General features: G+C 39.9%; 1 protein-coding gene across 8 annotated transcripts in view; it reads left to right on the top strand.

Annotated features, from left to right (window-relative positions):
• UNC79 (unc-79 homolog, NALCN channel complex subunit) overlaps positions 1 to 16,070 on the top strand; it is a 329,268-nt gene that overhangs the window by 182,817 nt on the left and 130,381 nt on the right. For all 8 annotated transcript variants that reach the window (XM_058292338.2, XM_058292349.2, XM_058292334.1 and 5 more), the window contains exons 16-20: positions 2,752 to 2,875; positions 4,878 to 5,018; positions 7,547 to 7,768; positions 10,061 to 10,288; positions 13,802 to 13,943. In XM_058292338.2, the coding sequence (XP_058148321.1) occupies positions 2,752 to 2,875; positions 4,878 to 5,018; positions 7,547 to 7,768; positions 10,061 to 10,288; positions 13,802 to 13,943 (857 nt within the window). The remainder of the gene's footprint in view (positions 1 to 2,751; positions 2,876 to 4,877; positions 5,019 to 7,546; positions 7,769 to 10,060; positions 10,289 to 13,801; positions 13,944 to 16,070) is intronic.

Below are 16,070 nucleotides of genomic sequence, written 5' to 3'. Positions count from 1 at the left end.
TTCCATCCATGTGTACAATCAATGGATTTTGGTATAATCATAGTGTTGTGCATTCACCTCAACAAAAAATTTTAGAACAATTTCATTATTCCAAGAAGAAAAACTCCACACCCCTTAGCAGTCACCTCACAATCCCTCTATCTTTCTGCTTCCCTACATAACCACTAATCTAATTCCATCTTTATAAGTTCATTTATATTTACATTTCATATAAATAGAATAATACAACATGTAGTACTTTTTTTTAATTTTTAAAAATTTTTTCTTTATTTCTCTCCCCTTCTGCCCCCACCCCGGTTGTCTGTTCTCTGTGTCTATTTGCTGTGTCTTCTTTGTCCGCTTCTGTTGCTGTCAGTGGCACGGGAATCTGTGTTTCTTTTTGTTGTGTCATCTTGTTGTGTCAGCTCTCCATGTGTGCAGCACCATTCCTGGGCAGGCTGCACTTTTTTTTCGCGCTGGGCGGCTCTCCTTACGGGGCGCACTCCTTGCGTGTGGAGCTCCCCTACACGGGGGACACCCCTGCATGACAGGGCACTCCTTGGGCGCATCAGCACTGGGTGTGGGCCAGCTCCACACGGGTCAAGGAGGCCCGGGGTTTGCACTGCGGACCTCCGATGTGGTAGATGGACGCCCTAACCACTGGGCCAAGTCCGCTTCCCAACATGTAGTACTTTGTGTCTGGTCTCTTTCACTTAGCATAATGGTGTCATTTTCTTCTGACATTAACATCTTGTAACATTAACATACATTGGTTCAATTTCAAAGAAACACCTTCTATACAGGCTATATTACCTATATTCATATTTCACATGAGGTTTCACAATGCTATACAGTCCTTTGTTACTTTTTTAGCTCTCCTTCTAGTAATATACATAACCTTAGACTTTCTTTTTCAACCATTGTCATCCCCATATAATAGCATTGCTAGTTAGAAACACTGTGATGTGCTTTCACCTTTTCTATTCATTTCCTAAGTTTAACAAACAATCTTTTTACTAATTCTGCACAGATTAATCCTCAGCTTTCCATTCTCTACCCTCATTCTATTTTCTGGTGTTCTAGTTATTAACTCCATGAGTTTACACAATGTATATATATAGTTCATAATAGTGCAATCATACAGTAGTATTTGTCCTTTTGTGGCTGGCTTGCTTCACTCAACATAATGTCCTCCAGGTTCATACTGTTGTCATATGCTTCTTTCAGCTGTATAATATTCCATCATGCATACACACCAGAGTTTGTTTATCCATTCTTAGGTTGATGGACACCTTGGTTGTTTCAATCTTTTGGCAATTGTGAATAATGCCACTATGAACCTTGGTGTGCAGATGTCTGTTCGTATCACTGCTCTCAATTCTGCTGGGTATATACTCAGTGGTGGTGTTGCAGGGTCATATGCAGATCTATATTCAACTTCCTTAGGAACTGCCAAACAGTCCTCCACAGTGGCTGTACCATTCTACATTCCCACCAACAGTGAATAAGTTGTTCCTATCTCTCCACAATCTTTCCAACACTTGTAATTTTCTGTCTTTTTAATAGTGGTCATTCTAGTAGGTGTGAAATGATATCTCATTGTAGCTTTGATTTGCATTTCCCTAATGCCTAGGGATGTTGAACATTTTTTCATGTGTTTTTTCACCACTTGTATTTCTTCTCTGGACAAATGTCTATTCCCACCTTTGGACCATTTTTTAATGAGGTCGTTTGTCTTTTTATTGTTGAGTTGTAGCATCTCTTTATATATCATGGATATTAAGCCTTTATTGGATATGTGATTTCCAAATATTTTCTCCCATTGAGTTGGTTGCCTTTTCACCCTTTGGACAAAGTCTTTTAAGGTGCAAAAGTGTTGAATTTTGAGGAGGTCCATTTACCTATTTTTTCTTTCGTTACTTGTGCTTTGGGTGAATAATCCAAGAAACCACCACCTACCACAAAATCTTGAAGATGTTTCCCTACATTTTCTTCTAGTAGTTTTATGATCCTGGCTTTTATATTTATATATTTGATCCAATTTGAGTTGATTCTTGTATAGGGAGTGAGATGGGGTCCTTTTCATTCTTTTGGTTATGGATATCCAGTTGGTCCAGCACAATTTGTTGAGCAGATTGTTTTGTCCTAGTAAGGTGGACTTGGTACGTGTGTCAAAAACCAGTTTGGGGAAATGGATGTAGCTTAGTGGTTGAGCCCCTGCTTTCCATGTGTAAAGTCCCAGGTTCAATCCCCAGTACTGCCTAAAAAAACCCAAACAAACCAGTTGACCTCAGAGGTGAGGGTTTATTTCTGGACTCTGAATTCTATTCCGCTGGTCAATGTGTCTATCTTTATGCCAATACCATGCTGTTTTGACCACTGTAGCTTTATAATATGTTTCAAGGTCAGGCAGTAAAAGTCCTCCCACATTGCTCTTCTTTTTTAGTATGATTTTGCCTATTCAGGTGCACTAAAGGGAAAATGGTTTTAGATGTGGGGGAACAACTCTAATTCTTTAGATATGCAGTTCCTTCTGTTAGACCTAATATGAGTAGCACTAATGTTATTAACTACCATATGAATTATTTATTTTGCAGAGATATTCCAATGACGTAAACTATACTACAGTGAAAGGGGGCATGCTAGCAATTCAGAACACTGATTAAAGTGCTTTGACTCTCCAAACAGGTTATAGTCAGAAATGTTTTTGTGGCAACAGTAGACCCTGATATATGCCCATTGGTCATTTACTTTTGTTGCTCTGTTTTCCAGCAAAATGTTTGACATTGAGCTCTGTCCTCTACCCTTTTCAATGGAAGAGATGTTTGGTTTTATTAGTTGTCGCTTTACAGGATACCCCTCCTCTGTGCAGGAACAAGCATTACTATGGCTTCATGTAAGTGAATGATCCTTTCAATCATTTTGGGCAACAGCTCTTAGTGTATGGGCTTTAGATCCCAGGGTGGAAGAGGGGAGGGGCATTATTGCAAAGTGTACATAAATCACTGTTTTTTCCCAGAACTGTCTATAGACTAATTTCTTTATATGCATAAATAAATGATTATGTTCCAAATATATGTAGCCACAGCTGTGATTAATAAAATACAGATTTATGCCATAGCATTACTAAATTCGTAGTAGCTTTTGCTCTGTATTTTCCTATCTATGGATATTAAAAGTATAATAGCTGTCTTGTAGGATTTTGATCAGTCTTTGGATATGAGCCAGGTCCTTTATGCAGAAAGCTTGAAAACTAGACTTAGGGAAGTAGGTCGTGCTGTTTCTTCATCCTGCAGTGCCCTTTTCTCCCTTCTCCATTTATGAAGTCCAACTTACCCTTTAAAGCTCAACTCACAAAGCATCTCCTCTATGGCGTTTTCTATTTCATACCCCATTTACCCATCAGAATTCATTCTTTCTTCCCTCAGTCTTCATGCAGGTTCTCTGTGTGAATTGTATTCTATTTCTTTCTTCCATTATAGCTAGTTTTTGTTCGTTTCTCCCCCTGATTACAAACTCCTTGGGTGCAGGGACCACATCATACTCATTTTAAAATTTATAACCCCCTTCATCCTTTCCTCCCAGCATCTGGCACATGCCTTGAATTTAGTGAATATTCAATAAAAGTCTGTTAAATTGAATTGAATACCTGACATAATGGTTGGGCAATTTCAGAAAATGAGGACAAAAATCAATGTTAAGTTTAACTATGGGTATAAATGCATTTCTGGGAATCTCAGGAGGATACGATACCATTAGCTCTTGGGAACAATATTTTTCACAACTGACAAAGAGTAAAGGGGCCATTTTTTCAAAACTTGCCTTTAGGGCCCAGAATTTTAACTTTTCACCCCCAAACAGATAGTCATAAGATAAAATCTCATTTTAGGAAAGCCAGTCCTTCTATAGATGGCTAAATATTGGCTCAGTTTCTATTTTAAGGGATTAAAAGAGAAGTGGTTTTCAAGATGTGCCGTTGGCGGGGTGAACAGGCAGGGCTGTGAACCTGTGCAGTGCCAGCTTTCATGGCTTACAGACTGGGCTTTGACACGGCTTTGGTTTGAAGTAAGGGTATTACAGTTGAAGACAGTTTTGAATCACTGCTCCAGTTTGTTTCATGTGGGGAATAGAGTGAAAAATATAGTGGTCGAAGTTACTTCATTTATCAATTAAGCGTGGAAACATTTATAGAGCTTCCGTGCACCAGGCACTGTGATTGGCACTGGGACAGTGAAAAGAATGAGAAATAGTCCTCTTCTCCCCTTCCTTTCTTCTAGGAGCTCACAGTGGGAGGGATGGTGTCAGATCATTCAATATAGTAAAAGTAAAAATTGCTCTAATAAAGGTATGTACAAAGTTCTAAGAAAGCAGTGATGAAGGATGGATTAGTACTGTCTGAAAGAAGGAGCTATCTGTTTCCAGAAAATTTATGGCAGATAAGGTGACTTGATTTTGGCTTGGAAGGATACTTGAGATTGCATTAGATGGTAAGATCAGATGGAACATTCTAAGCAATGGAGAGGGCAGATTGGACTCAGGATGGCCTGGAGGGAGGGTGGTTGTTCGCAGATTAGGAATTGTCCAGGGGAGAAAGGTGATGCACTAAGGTAGTATCAGTGGGTATAGAGAGGCAGCTATAGTGTCAAGAAATACTTACGAGGTTTAATAGACAGAATGTGGTGGCTTGGATGTGGGAAACTGGGGAAAAGGTGGTTTGTTTATAACTTTGATTTTCTTAGTATGAAAAACTGAGGGTGACTGTGCTGATATTCAGAATATATGTAAGACTAAATGTACTTATTCAATAGTTTGCTTTGAAAAAAAAATGTCAAATGTAGTTTTGTTGAGTTTTAATATTTATAATTTTTTGATGGGGGGTATATGCCTTTTTCCCTCAGGTATTATCGGAGTTAGACATCATGGTTCCACTCCAACTACTAATAAGTATGTTTTCTGATGGAGTTAATTCTGTCAAAGAACTGGCAAATCAAAGAAAATCAAGAGTCAGTGAACTGGCAGGGAACCTTGCAGCTCGAAGGGTAATTATTGCCACAAGTGTTTTTGTCTTCTTGTTAAGATTTTAGAAAGTTGTCAGTTATGCCAGATCTAAAAATGGCATCATGATAAACTTCTCAGAAAATGCTTTTTCACCCCGTCTCACTCCATTAATCTTTTAATCACATTCAATATTAGAAAACATTTGCCTAAATATGTTTAATCTGTAATCAGTTAAGTTATTGAAAGTTATTTTCCTTCGAATTTTTCTCCTATACATACCTATTATATTAGCTATCTCTCACACACGATGAAAGGAAAAGGAGTAGCTTTTTGTTGTCCCCTAGCAAATAAGAATTCTTTACTAATAATTCACTTTGGGGTTGAAGAGACTGGATTTGTTTATTTATTTGCTATCGTGTTTTGGGAAGACCGGATCAATGGGTAGTCACTGAGTGTGACTATGAACCAATGAAATCCATTTTATCGACCTGTTTGGACCTTTGTGAGTGGGAAAAGTCAATGTAGTTTGGTCTGAAGTGTGTGAAATCTCTTGGGAAGTTTTGGTAATTTTTCCAAGGAGGACCAGTGACCTGATAAGGTTTCTGTTGATGGACTGACATTCTCAGACCATGATCAGTATGGGAGCTCTTGACACTTACGTGATGGTTGGAAAGAACTCTTCTCAACTCTCTCTTTGTCAAGTATCTCTCCATAAAATTTCCTTTGCCCTCTTCAAGAGGCTTGTGGTTATTCCACCTGATGTCTAGTGGCTGGAAAATATAACATAATCAGGGGGCTATAGTTTGTATTCAGTGCTGCTGCTTCTTTTTTAATCATTACTGCTTTCCTCGTCTGCCTATTAGAAATCAACTGCCAAACATTTATATTTTATTTATTTCTTCTGTAATCTTTAATATTACAATACCTTTTAAATAAAATTTTATTGAACTATATCATTCACACATGGACATATAAAAAATAAAAGTGTATAATAAAAGTTGTGAACTTGCAAAACAAACATATGTATCTTCATACAGGGCTCCTATACATCACCCCACCAGCAACACCTTGCATTGTTGTGAAACACGTGTTACAAACTAGGAAAGAGCATCATCAAAATATTACTACTAACTGTACCTCACATTTTACATTTGGTATATTTTTCTTCCAATCCAACTGATTATTAACATCCTATATTAGTATTATACATTTGTTATAGTTATTGAGAGAATGTTCTGGTTGTCCTGTTAACCACAGCCCATTTCCCACCACTGGATTCCCTGTGTTATGCAGCCCCATGTTTTGTACAATCTGTTCAAAGAATTTTACATTACTTTTATAGAACTTTATACTGTGCCGTGTTTTCACAATTAATGATATCATTTGATGCTCACAGAATTGTGTAAGGCAGCCAGGGAAGAACTCGTTATCCCAGTTTTACACCTGAGGTTCAGTGACTGTGAAGTGACTTGCTGTAGATAACACTGCCAATATCCAGGTATTCTGATCCTTAATGGACTGTCCTTCCTCTTTGTCTTAGAATCACTGCTCTAGGCACTTGTGGTTCCTAGCAGGATCTTAGAGAGAGAAGATATGATTTGACTGTGATGTGTTATATCAATCAGTGTTCTGCTAGAGAATTTATCCCAGATGGTTCAAATGAAGAGACTTTAATGGAGACTGTGCTTATAAAGTTATCGGAAAAGTTAAGGGAGAAATAAGAATTGGTGAGGCACCCAGACTCAAGCAACAGTAGGAAGCCGTTATACCAGTAGGGCTGATAGGACAAGGGCCAGAGTTCCTGGACTCCAGTGGGAGCTGAAGCTATGGAGGAAGGGCTGGCTAGTGGACCTGTAGAGTGATGGAGATACTGCCAGAGTTGTAGCACCAAAGCAGGCAAGGGGTGTGGAAAATATGCCTACTTCCCTCTCCTTCTGCTTCAGGTCTTCTGGTGCCTCCCATTGACTGAACCCAGGTGGAAGCCAGCAAGGGAGCCAGGAGAGAAGCGGTCCAGAGCATGCCAGGGCAGAGAGTAGGGCAAAGGAGGCAGCAAGTACTGGCAAATGGAGACCAGCCAGTACCATAGGCTTGACGTAGATTATGTTTTCACGTGATGGTTTAACAGTTGAAATCCCCAGAGGCCATTCTTATTTAACCAGTCATATCAATCTGAGAGTCTGTGCTTATGATTCTAAAAATCGTCTTGCAATATTTTACTTTTGTAAGTTTTCATTTTCAGTTTATGGTGTTTGGTAGATTCAGACAATTTAGTTTAATTTGAAAACTTTCATGGGATGAAAAATATAATGGCAAATACAACTGCCTTCATTTTTTTCAGAGTGCTTGTTTCATTCACCTGATAATTAGTCAGGAAATTTAGATGGTTTCAGTTCTTATTTTTATATTTTGAGAGGATCCATAGCATTTGGAGGTACTAATGCCATTTGGATAAGAAAAGGAAGTCAATGTTAACACCTAGAAATGCTTTCCACAGAGTCCTTGAAGATTTTATACAGCCATTTGAGCTTCTCTGCCAGTTCATTTGTAAGTGTGACGTTCTTTCTTCTAGGTGAGTGTTGCCTCTGATCCTGGCCGACGAGTTCAACACAATATGCTGAGTCCCTTTCATAGTCCTTTCCAGAGTCCATTTCGGAGTCCCATGCGTAGTCCATTTCGTAGCCCTTTCAAGAATTTCGGACACCAAGGAGGAAGGACTATTGACTTTGATTGTGAAGATGATGAAATGAATCTGAATTGTTTCATCCTCATGTTTGATCTTCTCCTAAAACAGGTAGCTGAAGCATGAGCTTCATTTAGTTCGGAGGTGAAGAATGAAGGAAAGCATATAGTGATTCTTTCTATATGTTGGGCATCTGCACACTTACTGAAGTGATGCAGCACTGCTAAAGACATTTTGCAAACTTGGAATAATTCCCTAAAGAGTCTGGAATGTACTTGTATGTATATTTGCAGTGATATTGACATATGAGAATGGATTTGAATTTTAGAAATATCTAGCATCATTAGAATTAATTCTGTTGAATGTATAGGGCAAATAAACTGGATATTATTGTTAGGAAGAGCAAGTTACAATTCTAGTGTGATGGGGATGATTTTATTATATTTTATAAAATGATTTTTGAAGGAGATTTTAAAGGAGATATGAAAAGGCTTTGGTGAGGAAAGGAGAACATTTCTTTTTTAACTTTAAAAAAATTTTTATTTTTTCTTGAAAGATTTATTTTATGTATTTATTACCTCCAGCCCTCATTGTTTTTGCTTGCTGTCAACTCTCTGTGTCCATTTGCTTTGTGCTTTCTGTGTCTGCTCATCTTCTCGTTAGAACCTGGAACCTCCCACGTGGAAGAGAGGTGCCCAAATTGTCTGAACCACCTCAGCTCCCTGCTTTATTGTATCTTTCATTGTTTTTCCTCTTTGTGTCTCCTTGTCGCATCATCTTGTTGTGTCAGCTCACCATGCCTGCTCATTGTGCCAGCTTGCTGTCTTGCTCATCTTCTCCAGGAGCACCGGGAACTGAACCCGGGACCTCCTGTGTGGTAGGTGGGAGCTCAATCACTTGAGCCACATCCACATCCTTCTTTTTAACTTTTTATTTTGAAATAATTTCAGGCTTAAAGAAAAGTTGCAAGAATAATACAAAGACTTCCCAAATACCCCTCCCTCAGATTATCCAGATGTTAACATTTTACTTCATTTACTTTTCTTTCGTTGTATATGCTGCACATATATGTATATTTTTTTATAAACCATTTGAGAGTAAGTTGCAGACATGATGTCCCTTTATCCCTAAACAGTTCTGTGTGTATTTTCTAAAAATAAGAACGTTATCTTACATAACCACAGTCCAGTTATAAAAATCAGTAATATAACATTGTTATAGTACTATAACAATAGTTCTCACCTATGGAACGTGTTCATTTTTAAATTGAGTTAATAATGCCTTTAAGCAAAAGAAATAACTTTTTTTGATGCAGAATACAATCTAAGATCACTCATTGCAACGATATATACTGTCTCCTTAATCTTTTTTATTCTGGGGCAGTTTATTTGTCTTTCCTTTATCTTTCACATTTTTGACATTTTTGAAGAGTACAGCCCAGTTATTTTGTAGAATGTCCCAGGATTTGAATTTGTCTGATGTGTCCTTATGAATTGATTTGGATTATTCATTTTTGGCAAGGATTCCAAAGAAGTGATGCGGTGTTCTTTTCAAGTGTATCATATCAACAGGCACATGATGTCAATTTGTCCCATTAACATCTATCACTTGGTTAACTTTGATCACTTGATTAGGGAGATTTCTACCATGCATAAAGTTACTGTTTTTCCCTTAATGAGTAACTTATGAAGAGATACTTTCAAACTATGACATTTCATGTGTTTCATCAGACTTTCATCTACTAGTTTTAGCTTCAATGGATAATTCATGCCTGAATCAATTATGATTATGAAGGGGGCTAAATGATAATTTTCTAATTCCATCATTTCTTCTAAATTTATTAATTGACACTTTAATAAAGGAATAGCTTTCCATTCTCTCCCATTTATGTATGTATGTTTTTAAATGAGCATGTACTCATGGATTATTTTATTTGATGGATTGTAATCAGTTAGTATGGTTATATACTTTAATGCACATATTGATCTGTATTCGGCCAGTGGGGAGGCCCTTCAGACTGGTTCCTGTGTTTTTGGTTTTTTGTCTTTTTTTGACATGTCCTCACTGTTATTTGAATACTTCTTTAATTTCTGGCACAACAAAATGTTCCATTTTTTAAAATGTGTAAAATCTCGCATGGTGAGGAGTTTAAAAGACAACTGTTTTTAAAATGTCCTACCTGAGTTTTTAAATAATTCTTACCACTTTGTCTTATATTTATATTTGTTTTAGGTTAATCCATGGAAAACAATGTATATTTATGGTCTAGAAATCTGTGTTGTCTTTAAATAATTTAACGCTGTTGCTAATTAGTGAAAATTCTCCCCAAGTTGTGTGCTAATGGAATATGGGACAAAAGAACCAAAATCCTTCTTCTTTGGCTTTTTTTTGGGTGTCTTTCAGATGGAGTTACAAGATGATGGGATCACGATGGGTTTAGAGCACAGCTTGTCAAAGGACATTATTTCCATTATAAACAATGTCTTCCAAGCCCCCTGGGGAGGCTCCCACACCTGCCAGAAGGATGAAAAAACAATCGAGTGTAACTTATGTCAGTCTAGTATTCTCTGCTATCAGCTTGCTTGTGAACTCCTGGAGAGACTAGCTCCCAAAGAAGAAAGCCGGCTGGTGGTAAGCAGTTAAAGGAATGAGATGACTCATGTATAATTGTAATGAAGACTGCAGTAGCTTGTGTAATCGAATCTTCCTTCAGTATTATCTTATGCTCCATGCTGTGAGACGGTGTTCAAAGAAAGTTTTCTTGTTGCTTCTTCCAACTCAGGATCCTGGAAAGGGTTATGAGAAGGAGCCACACTGCAGAATTCTATTAAGTAGCTTGAGTTAGGATGGTAGCACCTCCAATAATACAAGCATTTTTGGAATTTTTGAAAGAATGATTATCACAAAGTCATATTATAAAGTTTAAATAATATAAAATATACATATCAAATATTAAGTAAATAGATGGTATATGGAAACTGAAAATTCCTGGGTAATCTCAGTTTGAAAACCATTGACTTCATCAGCAATCAATAAAACTTCATTCCTTTTTCTGGTTGCTTTCATTTTCTGTTCTTCATGAAAGACATCTTAATAGGCAACAGCTAATACATGCCATAGATTAGTTACACCACACATTAGCTATTTCTTGTTTAGCCTATTTTCCATCTCCAACATACATAACACCAAAATACCCTCTTTCCATTTTAGGTACTTGAACCTAAATTATTGGAGCTGGTCATTGCCATCTTTTCTTTTTCTTCCTTTCCCATATTGTTTGTCTAGGACAGAAAATGACGTCTTTTTGTTTTTCCAAAGTTTTTGAGACGTAGCATACGTCCAGTAAAGTGTTTCTTTGGGTTCTAAGTACTTTTGTCCCACTTTACTTGCTAGTCCTGTGCATCTCTATATAATATCCCCGTAGTATGTTCTTTTAACATAGACATTGGACCCATATTATGAAAGAGTTAAATAATATTGAGAAGACAGAAGTCAAAGCCAAGAAGCTTAGAGTCTAATAAGGAAGTCATTTAAGTCAATGAAAAACTGTAAGACAAAGCATTATGATAGAGGTCTGAACAGGTAGCTGTGTGAGTACAGCTACCTGGAGAGGGGCGGGGGGGTCTGGCTTAAGGGTAAGTTAGAGGTCGGCAAGTTTTTCCTGATGGAGGTGACACCTGAGTGTTAAGGGGGAAGTGGGAGTTAATGAAGTGAAGACAATAGGGGAGAGGGACCTTTCAGACAGAAAATAGTATGTTTAAATGATAAAGAGAAAGGAAGGAATGATATACTCAGGAAACTGCAAGTAGCTACTTACTCCTTAGAACAGTATGGAGGATGTGAAAGTGGTGAAAGTTGAGTCTGGAAAGACAGGCTCAGTTTTATATTCACATTTATTCAGGGCTTTGTCTGCAAGACTAAGAAGTTAGGTTTATCTTGGAGACAATGGGGGAATCCTGAAGAATTTGAGTCAGGGAAGTGATATTTCAGTGAATGTGAGAAATTCATTCTACCAGTGTATGGGATAAATTGGAAGATTTGGATACTGAAGACAAGGATCTAACCAGAAGGCTAATGCGGTAACCTAGGGAAGAAAAGCTGAGCGCCTAGACTAACCCAGGGCTCGTGGTGGTGAAGAGAAGGGGGAGGCCTGGAAGACATTCAGGAAGAGTCAACAGCAGAAGGTGTTTAGTCTCTGTTTACACGGAAGATTTAGGGCAACTCTCTATTTTTTGGCTTAGGAGGTGATATCGTCAGTTACAGAAGATTGTTCTTGTAATAGGAGCAGTGCTTTTTTTTTGCAGGAGTGCCATATAGTGCAGTCACATTGAGATGCCTTTTAGATAGCCAAGTGGAGGTGCTGTGTCCCATGGGATATGTGGAGCTGGTTCTTAAGAGCAAGGTGGGAAGGAGCTGTAAGTTTGGGGTCATTAGCATGTTGTGGTAGGTGAAGACACGTGGATTACAGCACAGAGAGGAAGTACAGAGTGGGAAGGGAAGAAAGCTAAAGGTGAATTCTGAGAAGTGCCAACACTTAAGAGGGAGAAAGGGGAGAAGAGATAAGAGACACACTGCGAAGAGGCCAGAAACATAAGAGGAAACTGAAAGAGCCATCAGTCAGAAGCCAAGGTAAAGGCAGTTTATAAAAGGAGGGAAGTGTCAACGACGGCAACTGTTGAACAGAAGAAAAGTAGAAGATGGAACAGTGCCCAGTGGATTCTGAAGTCAGGAGCTCCTTGGTGACCTTTGTGATGAGAATAGCTGTGGAGTGAGGGCAGGTGACAGTGGTTTGTGGTTTGAGAACAGAACCAGCCAAGCCCGTGGATACTTTGAGTATCGGCTTGTCTTTCAAGAGGGTGAGGGGGACTGATGGAGATGTGCCAAGACTCCCTTTACTCCGCTCCAAGCAGGCTTTCTAGATTGTGTCTGTTTGGACATCACCATCTCAGGAAACAAGGAGGAATAACCATACGTGTTTTGCAACCCAGCCACCAAAGCAGTTCCCTGTGTGTGTAATTCTTTGGACATTTGTCATGTGCTTAAGATAACAAATTTAGAGGTCAAGCTAAAAGATTTGGTTTTCCTCTCTTATGGGGAGAGATACTCATCAGTGCAAAAGGACTGTGTCTTAGAGCATGTGGTCCCCACCCACATACACCAGCCACCTTAGCAGGGACGAGAGGGTGGCTAAGGAGATGAGGGATGGGCTGGCAGCAGGCTTAGGCTGGGATGCAATACAGGTAACTCCAGCCCCTGGCACCTCAGAGGTCAGTAGCCAGAAACGGAAGTCGCTGGGTGCACGTAGAAGATTCATGACACGGGAGGCAATTTCACCATGACTAATTGTGTGAAACGCAGCTGCTAATTTGGTTTGGTGTCCTGTTCTTGGGTGAACTAGGAGCAGCGCCATCCTCAGCACAAGTGTGAAGCTGGCTAACACATTCTTCACGCCTCCAGCCTCTGTTTTAGCATTCGTTTCTTCATTTCTTCCTCCCTGATGTCCTTTTGTAGTGCATCAATCCTCACCTTCTTGCTTTTAGCTGGCTGTCAAACAATTCTTGAAAAAAATAATGTTTATTGGCTAAGATGTGAGCCAAAAGAGTATAGTTTTAAGGAGGATATTTGAGATGGAACCTCAAAGAAAGGATAGCGTTATCGTAGGAAGATAATTAGAGCTGAATCGTTTAAATGGTGGCCATGCCCAGCTCTCTTCTACTCACACACACCATAGCAACTTCTTGCTCCAAATAATTGTATTTCACTGGACAATCAGTATTTGGATCTTGATATATTGCTGCAAACTAATTAGTATCCCCCCTAATTAAGTAAGCTGTTGAATAAACTGCATGAATAGGAGTCATGGGTGGGGTGGGATATTGATCATGGGGATTAAAGCAGAGATGGGAAAGCGGCCAGTGTTTTGGTATTTTCCCATGTTTATTTCTGGTAAATGACAATGTTTCAATAACAGCTGACACGAGTTTCCTTGGCAGTGAGCTCAAGTCTTTTCTGAGGGCTCAGCGCTCTTCGGGGCGCGGCCAGGCCTGGGGACTCAGCAGGCACTCCAATCTGTGTTGGACCGAGCTGAGCTGTTCTCGACATCCCTAAAGCCTGCTTATTGGATGCTTGTCGTATTTGTTTCAGGAGCCCACAGACAGCCTTGAAGACAGCCTCCTTTCCTCCAGACCAGAGTTTATTATAGACCCCGAGGGTGAGGAGGAGGAGAATCCGGCAGCCAAGCACGGGGAGAACCCAGGCAATCGTGCTGAGCCGGCCGAACCTGCTGGTAGGTGAACTCTGGCTGCATCGGGATGCATATCCCAGTTTGCCCTGGCCTAATGTTCAGAAACTTGCTTTCTTAGATTATTTCCAACTTGGGCAAGTACAGGCTTAGCTTCCTTAGTACAGACACATGGAAACGAACCATTTCCCACCAAGTTATGAAGTGAACAGATCCATTATATGGTTCCAGCAGAACGAAGTTCACCAAACGTATTTCTGGCAGCAGGGAGCTTGTTACCAGCAATAGCCCATTGTGTTAGTGTAGAAAGCATCTTCCCTACTTAAGATGTGTCATGTTTTCTGTGGCAAAGGAGCTGTGACCCAAGTCTGAGTGACTGAAGCAGAGGTGGTAACAATCCCAACAGCCACTCAGGGCGGTTGGTAAAAGCTGAGAGCTGCTGGGCAGAGGCAAGGAAACTTGCAGCCTCTGCTGTCCAGGCTCGCTATGCATGTGTGCCTCTGGAGGTTGTGTCCAAAGCTGGCTGGCTTGGCTCCCAGCTGGAAGGAAGAACTGTGTGTTTTTAATTTGCTTAAAGGCTCTGTGTGGGAGACACAGGGACAGCAAGGTGACAGACAGGCCCTGAAATTACACTCTGAAGGAGTTTGAGGAATGCAAGAAGTGACCCCCATGCCCCAGGGAAAGCCTGATCTCTAGATCTGGACTGTGACACTCTGGGGATTTGTACTGGACTTTGTGCAAATTTGGGTAGCTTTTCATTTTCCTGTTTCCACTATCCACTCTGCAAAACTGGAGTATGGAAATTATGCGTGGGCATAAACATTATTGAGAGCAACAGCTTTTTTGGGGGGTGTGGGGGTTGGCGGTTATTGCAGTAGCTGGTATATCCCATCCAGACTAACTACATCATTACTTCAAAATTCTTGGTCAGAGCCAACTACTTCTACTCTCCCAAATAGACCATCCAAGTAGCCAGTTGAGCATGATTATCTCAGTTCACGTATTTAAACCTAGAATTTGAAGGAATGCCTGAGATTAGCTCCTTCCTTGATTTTCAGCATGTTACTCTTATTGCTGCCAGGGCCCTGGGTTGTTTCCTTTGGATCTTCCTTCATGGCAGTGGCGATTGGTGGAAAGATGGGGCCAAATGATAAGACTAGGTTCTTTACCCTGCTTCAGCCACAGTGCTCTGTCTTGTTCTATTTCAAATGTTGGAGTTCTAAGGAAGATCTTCTTTAAGCAAAATATACCACAGTAAAGAAGGTAGAAAAATGCTGATCTTGTTCAGCCTTCTCACTTTGTAGGTGAGGAAAATAAATCCCAGATGGCTTAAATGACTTGCCCTTGGTCATGTAGCTATTCACACTGTAGGCTGTATACTTAGCATGCTTCCAGAAATGTAGTGGACTCTCAAAACCATCTGAGAGGTTTAAACACAAACACAATAAATTAGCGCCATGCCTCGCCCCACCCACCCATTATGATGCAGTGGACCTGATGTGGGTTGGAGGTGAGGGTCTAGGAATTGGAAGTCCAAGTATTGCACATTTTGTGGCAGGGTTGGGACTAGAACCCAGGTCTCTTGCTTTACTGAAAATTAATGAGCGTGCTTTAGGTGCTGCAGCTGTGGGCCCCAGAGAGCCCCAGGCCCATGGGTTGTGTTCTTAGCAGGCATTAGTGCCTAAGAGAAGCCGAGGTCGCTCATGATCCAGTAACCTCTACTCTTTATAGGTGAGAGTATTTTTAACTCATGTAGGGCATAAATCAATGCACTTTTATGCCTCTCTTATTTGTATGTAGCATTTTATTTGAAAAATGGTTAAAATTAAACAATTTTTATAAATTACTCTTTTCCTTGCTTGTTATAAACACCACTTATTGAAACATTTGCTCTATTCATCTCTCCCAGAAGACTACTTCAGTCTCCAGGTCACTTCTGACTTCTCTTTTTTCTCTTAATCTCTGCTGTCATGCAGGACTCAAGTTCTGAATTGCCTGCAGAGCCCTGCTGTGCTGTGCCGGCCTCCAGGCCATGACCTTGAGAACTAAGTTGAGAACTGAGTGGTGCTTCTGGAGACCTATGCTCAGGGATTTCCCCATTCCTTCTAGACTTTTTCCTGTTTCTGCATTTTGCAGTCTAGCCCCTATTTCTTAAAGGAGTCAGATATATAC

This window comes from Dasypus novemcinctus, chromosome 3 (assembly GCF_030445035.2).
Source record: "Dasypus novemcinctus isolate mDasNov1 chromosome 3, mDasNov1.1.hap2, whole genome shotgun sequence".
Taxonomy (NCBI): Eukaryota; Metazoa; Chordata; class Mammalia; order Cingulata; family Dasypodidae; genus Dasypus; species Dasypus novemcinctus.
The sequence above is the reverse complement of the archived record's forward strand: the minus strand, read 5'-3'. Positions and strand labels throughout refer to the sequence as shown.